At 50.4% G+C, this 8,456-nt stretch overlaps 1 protein-coding gene across 2 annotated transcripts in view; it reads right to left on the reverse strand.

The window, feature by feature from the left end:
- CLCN7 (chloride channel, voltage-sensitive 7) overlaps window positions 1-4,981 on the reverse strand; it is a 29,840-nt gene extending 24,859 nt beyond the window's left edge. The window contains exon 1 of one of the 2 annotated variants that reach the window (XM_006873853.1): window positions 4,829-4,981. In XM_006873853.1, coding sequence (XP_006873915.1) covers window positions 4,829-4,978 — 150 coding nt within the window. In that variant the 5' untranslated portion in view covers window positions 4,979-4,981. The remainder of the gene's footprint in view (window positions 1-4,828) is intronic. The other variant, XM_006873852.1, reaches the window with a different exon arrangement.
- Between the last annotated feature and the right edge of the window lie 3,475 nt (window positions 4,982-8,456).

The following is an 8,456-nucleotide window of genomic DNA, read 5'->3' on the forward strand; positions in this document are numbered from 1 at the left end:
ACACCTATGGATGCAGTAACTCAAAAGAGGGAACCATTCTTTACAGCGAGGATCATTCCCACCCCCTCCATACACAGAGTAGACAGGGATGGGCAACTTGGACATTGGCTATCCAAAATCGGGGAGGCGGGGGGCTACTAAGGCAAGAAGTGACTGGCTTACAAGCTTTCAAGAGGGAATCTAGATCCAGAGGGTGTGGAGGAAGGTAGAATCTCCACAGAGTAGTATCCAATCTGTCTAGGCGGGGCTGATGAAGGAGATGGGGATAGGTCTCTTATGATACAATAGTGAATAATTGTTATCAGGACTGATTGTGAGGGTTGGAAACGTAAAGGTAGACGTTTTATAGCAAGGAGGGGAATGATTAACTTTGCAGGCTAGTTGCAGAGGTCCCTGGGACTATCAAGGGAGAAGAGCAGAGAGTGGGGCCCTACCCGGAGAAGCAGTGATGTCTGAGATGGAGGTAGAGACAATGATGTGGAGAGATGGAGCAGCTGGGGGCTTTAGACCCAGAGAGAGAGAGGAGCTGTGTGCTGACGACAGGGGGGTGGGGGACAGGCTTGTAGGATGTACCCTTTAGTTGGTTGGTAATGCGCAGAGGGAAATGTAACCATGGCAATGAAAAGACATATGATAGGATGAATGTAAAACTAATGTTCTCCCATGTAAACTATCACATAATTCACAATAAAACTTAAAAAATTGAACCCACCAGCCACTCCACAGAAAACACAAGTGGCAACCTACTTCTGTCAAGATTCACGGCCGCGGACACCCCCGTGGGCAGTTGGACTCTTGTCCTCGAGGGTCACTCTGACTCAGTTCACTCAGTGGGCTTGGCTTGGGCACGGAACACAAACCAAAAAGCCTGCAGAGATTTTTAAGGGAACGGAAGACATTGACAGGTTCCCAAAACCCCAAGTCCTACTCCAAGAAGCTCTGGCGGTACCGTGGAACCAGCGCTGGACTGCTAACCACGAGGTGGGCAGTTCAAACCTGCCAGCCAAGCCACTCCTCGGGATAGACAAGGCTGTCGGCTCCCATAGAGACAGAAGGCCTACACAGGGGCGCTCTGAGTAGGACGTGGACTCGATGGCAGAGCGGAGGGTTTAGAAACTGAAATGCAGACCTGGTGATGCCATGGCAGGGAGGGGGCTCACACCTACCCAGTGGCGCTGCAGAAAGACCTGGTAATCTGCTTCCAGAACAACTCAGACTCACTGCTGAGTGCACACTGACTCGGGGCCACACTAGTGTATGGCGCAGAAGTGTCCCATGGAGTTCCATGGCCGTTTGTCGTCACAGAAGCAGACTGGTCCGTCTCATCTTTCTCCAGCGGCTGGTAGGGTTAAACCACTAACCTTTTGGTTTGCAGTCAAGTGCTTATCACTCCACCTCCAAGGACATCCCTATTCTCAAAGAGCAGCAGGAAACCCCAAATGCTTGGAATCACAAGAGAAATCCAAACTCAAACTCATTCAAGGTCTCCAACCTCTTTTTCTACTAGTCGACCCCTGCGAATCACTGTTGTGAAAACGCCAGGCGGCGGCTGAGAAAAAGCTACAGGTTCCCTAACTTGCTGGCACTTAGCTCCACTGCACTGTGCTGGTGCGGGGTTTTCTTTTTGCAAACCTAAGGTATGTGCAACCCTGCACGGAGCAGGTCCATCCACAGCAGCTCTCTGACGGCCTGTGTTCGCTTCGTGTTTCTAGCTTCCCATTTTGCTCACTCTCAGTATTTCAAGCTTTCCTCATGCTGTTGATTACTTTGCAGACGACAGACTACTGTCCCCACTGGTTTCCTGTGCACCGGGGAACCAAGGCAGGAGAGTGACCTGCTTTATTGTGGTATGAGCTTGGTGGAGGCGGTCTGAAACTGGACCCACAGGATCTCTGAGGTCTGTCTGCCACAAATCACGGATTCCCACCACTCAACATGAGCAAAGGAAGCCTGTCCGCTGAGGTCACAGGAAGGGGGCAGAGCTGCCCTGCCACAGCCAAGGGCCAGTTCCCACCCTCAGGTCTGCGGGTTTGCAGAGCTTGGGGAAACTTAGGAACAAGCTCCCACAAAAGGTCCTTCCAGGTTTGTAAACCCTGTGCCCACAGCGGTGCAAGGGGAGCCATCCAGAACTGAGGGGGAAAAGGCAAGCAGAATGACACCAAGGAGGGCTGTGGGTTACGTGCTGGGCTGCTAACCAGAAGGTCAGTGGTTCAAACCCACCTGCTGTAAAGATCAACAGTCTCAGAAACCCTAGAGACGAGATAGAAGTCCAGGGGTGGCACTACGGGTTAATGCACCGGACTGCAAAGTCGGTTTGCGCCTCAAGGTTGGAAGTTCAAGCTCACCAGCTACTCCTCAGAAACCCTATACAGGGTCATTATGGATCAGAACCGACTCCAAGGCACTTCACAACAACAACATGAGACAGAAACAACTTGATAATAGTGGATTTGGTTTAATCAACAAAGCAGTCATGAAGTCACACACATGTCCACATGTCCACTTGTTATGACCGTGTCAGTTTATGCAGAACTTCCGAGGCCTCAGGCTTTAAGGGAGCAGACTGCCGCAGGGCCTGTCTCTCACAGACCTGCTGCTGCTGGGTTTGAACCACCAACCTCTTAGTTAGTAGCTGACTGCTTGGTTGCTGTACCACCAGGGTTACACACACAGCAGGAACTCACTGTTCCTGAAATCCTTTTTCAAACCATGAATGCATTTCAAGACCCACCTGCATCACAGCCTTGCCAGTACATTCAAGCTGACTCTCACTTGGTGTGTTTCGTTACACATTTCAAGTATGTCATGAAGAAAACTGTGTCCCCCTGAATAGATCCGTCAATTTGGCCAGGCCACTTCCTCAGTGGTTTGACAGTTAAGTGCTGACGCAATGTGGCAATTATGTAATGAAGTCATCACACACCCCCCACGATGTCATCTAATTGTGATCCGCCAATCCGCTGTAAGAGGACTAATGGCAGGATGTTGTTGTTATGTGCCATCCCGTTGGTCCCGACTCCTAGTGACCCTGTACAGGGCCTTGGAGGAGCGACTGTTAAGTTTGAACTGCTGACTTGCAGTTAGCAGTCCAGTGCTTACCCTATAGTTGTTGTTGTTGTTGTTATGTGCCGTGGAGTCAGTTCCGACTCATAGCGACCCAGCACAGGGTTTCCGAGGCTGTTAATCTTTACAGGAGCACAACGCCTCATCTTTCTCCCGCAGAGCAGCTGGTAGTTTCAAACTGCTGACCTTGTGGTTCGCAGCCCGATTCGTAACCACTACGCTACCATAGTGCACTCCAACAATTTCCTGTCACAGCCCTAGTCAATGTAAGGGAAGCTTCCCTGGGGTGTGGCCTGCAACAAGTTACCTTACAAGAGATAAAAGGAAAGGAAAGGGAACAGAGAGAGAAACATACAACCACGAGGAAAGATGAGCCAGGAACAGAGCGCAGTCTTTGGCCCCAAGTCCCCGCGCTGGGAACCTCCCAGACCCAGGGCAAGTCTGATGTCAAGACACATGGGGATCTCCAAGGCAAGCCAGGCCACAGACAGGAAAGGAGACAAGGCCCTTCCTCCTAACCGGTGAGCCACAGAGCCATCCCTCAAGATGGCATCGTAAATTAGGACTTCCAGCCTCCTGAACTGTGAGAAAATGAGTTTCTGTTGATGAAAGCACCCACTTGTGGTATTTCTATGATATCAACACTAGAGAAAGCAGAGAAAGTGCCATTAGGCGCTAAGGGAAACAGAGCACCAATACATGTTCCCTAAAAGCCATTGGAGAGACTGTACTGAGCCCACGAAGAAGGGGAGGGGGGCAGGGAGCAGTCCTGTCAGACACTCACTCAAAGATAAAAGAAATCATTGAAATTGTTACAGTTTCAATTTAAAACCCCAATCCAAAAAAACACGATATAGTTGCTCACATATTTATTAGAATTTTCTAGAGTCATTCCAGCTAAAACTGTTCCCGAAAGCCATTTAGGAAACGCTAAAGAAATAAAACTCATTTTGTGGAAGCCAAGGACAAGCCAGACGTTGTTTGCCCTCCACGCTCATAAAACCAGTGCAGAGCCCCACGGTGAGTTCAACCCTACTGGTCACCTGACCCAGGGCTTCCTGAAAACTCCATAATCCCAGGGCAGACGTTTCCTTGCAAAGGAGCCCTGGTGGCACAATGGTTAAGCACTCGGCTGCTAATGACAAGGTTGGCGATTGGAACAACCCAGCGTTTTAGCGGGAGAAAAGTCTGGCGATCTGTTCCCTTAAGAGTTTCAAAATCGAAATTGGAGTTGATTCGGATTCACAGCAGCCCTAAAGGGCAGAGTAAAACGGACCCATAGAAAACCCACCAGAGGGTGTAAATCTTTACGGGCGTAGACTGCCACACCTTTTCCTCGAAGAGGGAATGGAGGGTTCGAACTCTCAACCTTGTAGTTATCAGCCTAGCACTGCACTACAGCCTATAAAACCACCCGGGCAGTTCTACTGTCACGTGGGGTAGATCGGAGTCGGAATGGACCGGAGAGCAGGCTCTCGCGCTGGCTTTGTCACTGAGCAAGCTCCCGATCCCTTCGGGGCTCAAGCTCCCGATCCCTTCGGGGCTCGACCGCCCGATCCTAGGACGAAAACACCACATCGTCCTCTATTCAGAGTTAGCACGGGGGTCGGCCGGGACGGACGCCCAGAAAACCTCAGCACTCGGGGTCCACGGCGGCACGCGTCTTTCACGTGTCAGAACCGCACACCCTCCTCCCGGTGCCCCCACCAGCAGGCCCACCCGAACGGGTTCAAAGCTTCTGTTTTCCCGAGGCACCCGGCTTCACCTGGCGAGCCGCGGGCCCGGCGCCGTTCAGCAGCGGCGTCCCCTCGCCGGGCGGCGCTCCAGACCGTACCGTCCTCCGCAACAGCGGAGTCGCTTCCTCGTCGTCCAGGTCGCGACCGGACCACGACACCTTCTTGGAGACGTTGGCCATGGCCGGCCGAAGACAGGAGAGCCCGTCCAGAAGAGCCCGGGTGTTTGTCCCCGTGACCCGGCGCCGGCAGGCCACGTGACGTACACGACGGCGGCCGCCGAGGACCGTGCGCGCGGAGGGTTGCTGGGAGTTGTAGTTACCCACGGCCAGGCGCAGAGTCGTCGCCATTTACAATGGTGACTTTGGCAGCTTCTCTCATTCGCGCTAGGACGCGGGAATGGTCTCTGTGAACCACAAAGAGATGCTGTTGGAATTTAGCCTGGTTAGGCAGGGCCGTGTTAAAGTAGAAGATCAGAGAGAAAGAAGATGATCCTCAACAAGATGGATTGACCAGTAGCAGCCAGACTGCTTGCTCAAACTTAGCAATGATTGTGGGGATGGCCGAAGACTGGGCAGTCCTTGGGGTTCCTGAGTTGAAACTGACTAGCTGGCACCTAACAACAGACAAGACAGACTTCAATCATTGACACTGAGTAACCGCTGTCTCACGGTGACCTTACTACAAGAGAATAAAACACTGACCCATCTATCACCCTACAATCACCAGCATTTTTGTCACGTTTTCCCCTGGTCCCTCTAACTCTCAGGGGTCTAAAGAATTAGTCTCACTGAGGATTTTTAGATCATCCTGCTATGGTCCCGTAGGCTCAGCACTGGACTGCAAACCATAGGGTCAGTGGTTCAAACCCACCAACCGCTCCTCGGAAACCTTATGGGTTGCTGTGAGTCCAAATTGATTCTAGGACAATTAACAAGACTAAAAGGGGAGCGTGGTGGATTTGTAGGGTAAGCACCAGGCTGCGAACCACAAGGTTGGCAGTTCAAGCCCACCAGTCATGCCGAGGGAGAAAGGTAAGGCTTTCTGCTCCCACAAAGATTTACAGTCACAGAATCCCTATTAACAACCAAACAACAAGGTTAAAAGGATAACAGAGCTGCCCTGCCCCTCCTTATAGAATTCAAAATAAAACCAGAACTGAAACAGAAACAGAAGGAAGCTGAACAGGGTTTTGAATTCCCCTTATGGTTACTCTGCAAGGCGTTTTGAAATAGCAAAACCCACATTTTTTCTAACTTTTCCTCATTGGTGTGTCCTGGCTTTGCCCTTTGAGAGATGGTGACAAGGATATCCTCGTGCACACACACACATTTTATAAGTCCTTTATCTATGGCTGGTGTATAAGTATTGTCTCCCAGTCTGTGGCTTGCCTATTTTTCCCCCTGCTTTTCTCTGTTGTTGTTTTTTTAAAATAATAAGTCCCCATGCCAGCCCCCTCGTTGCCCCTCAGACATAGCTAACTCATATCAGTGCTGACCCACCAACTCCCCACTTGTGCTGACCACAGTGTTGCTCTCTCAACAGCAGGTGGGGTGGAGCAAGAGCCATTCTGGAAATTCCAAAGGAGCCTGAGAAAGAACAGAAGATTGGGGAGGAATGTTAGCCCCGCAGGAAGCAGCAGGGGAAGTGGGCACAGTGATTCATGGACCCCCCCACTCTGGGCCCTGAGTGGGGGTTTCCAGTATGGCATACCTCTGACCTTGACTCATGAACTAGTGGTGTTGGGGGAGGCAGGCTGCTCTTTGAGACGATGAGGCAAAAACACAGTTGAGAGTCAAATGAAAAAGACAGTCACAACAACAGATGGTTGCCGCCAAGTTGCTTCCCACTCAAGGCCACCCCATGTGTATCAGGAGGGTTTTCAAAAGTTGGTTTTAGAGGAAGTAGGTTGCCAGGCATTTCTTCCAAGGCACCCTTGGTGGACTCACACTTCCAACCTCTTGGTTACTAGCTGAGTACATTAACCATTTGCATCACCCAGGGATGCAGCAAATACCAACCCAATTGCCTTCAAGCCGACTCCGGCTCAAGGCCACTGGGTGTCAGGGCGGCACTTCAAAGGCTGACTTATCAGAAATGGGTTGTCAGGGCTTTTCTTCTGTGGTGCCGCTGCGTGGACTTGAACCTCCAACCTCTTTAAACAGCAGGCTGAGAGCGTTCACCATTTCCACCACCCAGGGACTCCAAATGGAAACCAGAGGGGATTGACTGATGGCACTTTCCCCAGGGGACTGCTGGGCAGGGCTGTGTCCACCAGGCTGCATCTGCATGAATGAGGGGTGGGGGCCAGCACTGCCAGAGTGCCCTGCAGAACTGAAACCAGTCTGCAAGGGGGTGGATGGCAGGAGCCCGAGCATCTTAGTTCTGCTGGAGAAGGGCTTCTCTGCTTTAGTTCCTCCTTGTTCCAATGATTGTCTGTCAGATTTGAAATGAGGACGAAAGAACCAGGTCACGTCTCAGACTTGGTGAAGGTCTCCGATACACAGGCCATCTCCACTTACCACATCCAAACAGCTTTTTCTCCTACTTGTCCAGTTGAATATCTAACCTGTGTGGTCTTGCATTTGGAGTCTTTTAATTGGCTTCCTGGGGCTGCTGTTTTATAGGACCAGGCTCTCACTGGCCAGGACCTGGCAGAATTTGGTTCTGTTGTGCATAATAAGGTCGCTATGAGTGGAGACTGACTTGAAGACCCCCAGCAACAACATAGCTTCACAGTTCTGGAGGCTAGACGTCCAAATGCAAGCACCGATGATGCTGACCCCCCGTCTGAGACTCCAGAGAAGAGCTGTGGGCACCGGTGCCTCTCTGCCAGCTACCGGTGGCTCCTGGAAACCTTGGCACGCCTTGGCTTTTAGCTGTGTCTGCTTGTGTCTTCACATGGCTGTCTCCCCTGTGTGTCCCTTCTCTTTGACAGCACACTACTTAAATTGGTTAAGAGCCACACACTCCCGTGTGACCACATGTTAACCTAAGTGACCATACATTCAAATTCTCTGCGTCCAAACGGGGTCACATTCAGAGGTTCAGGGATTTTGTTGTGAATTGAGTAATAGTTTACATGGGAGAACATTGATCCTATCGTATTTCATTTAATTGCAATGATTACAATCCCCTCCATGGGAATTCGACTTTTAATCCATAACAATCATCTTTGAGAATCTCCAACTTTATGGGGATTTATTTATGAAACTTAAAGTAAAGCATCATTAATCATATATCTATGATAAAGATGAGGTTTTCTACTCCTGTAAAATTACAGTCTCGGAAACCCTATACAGGGTCGCTATGAGTCAGAACCGACTTCATAGCAAGTAACCACTATACATAGATATACAGATCAAGAGACAGAGAGACAGAGAATCTCCTGGTGTCATGCTGCGGGTTAATGCACTGGGCTGCAAGGTTGGTTTGAGCTACTACGTCACCAGCCACTCCTGAGAAATCCGACACAGAGTCACTTTGAGTCAGAACTGACTCCATGGCATGTAACCACTATATATGCGTGGAGATGCTAAAGCAAATGGAAGACATGAACAAGGTACAAGAGCTGAATGGAAAATTTCAAAGGTCAGTTCAAGAAGACAAAGTCAAATACTACAATGAAATGTGCAAAGATCTGGAGTCAGAAAACCAAAA

Source organism: Chrysochloris asiatica, unplaced genomic scaffold, assembly GCF_000296735.1.
Source record: "Chrysochloris asiatica unplaced genomic scaffold, ChrAsi1.0 scaffold00257, whole genome shotgun sequence".
NCBI lineage: Eukaryota > Metazoa > Chordata > Mammalia > Afrosoricida > Chrysochloridae > Chrysochloris > Chrysochloris asiatica.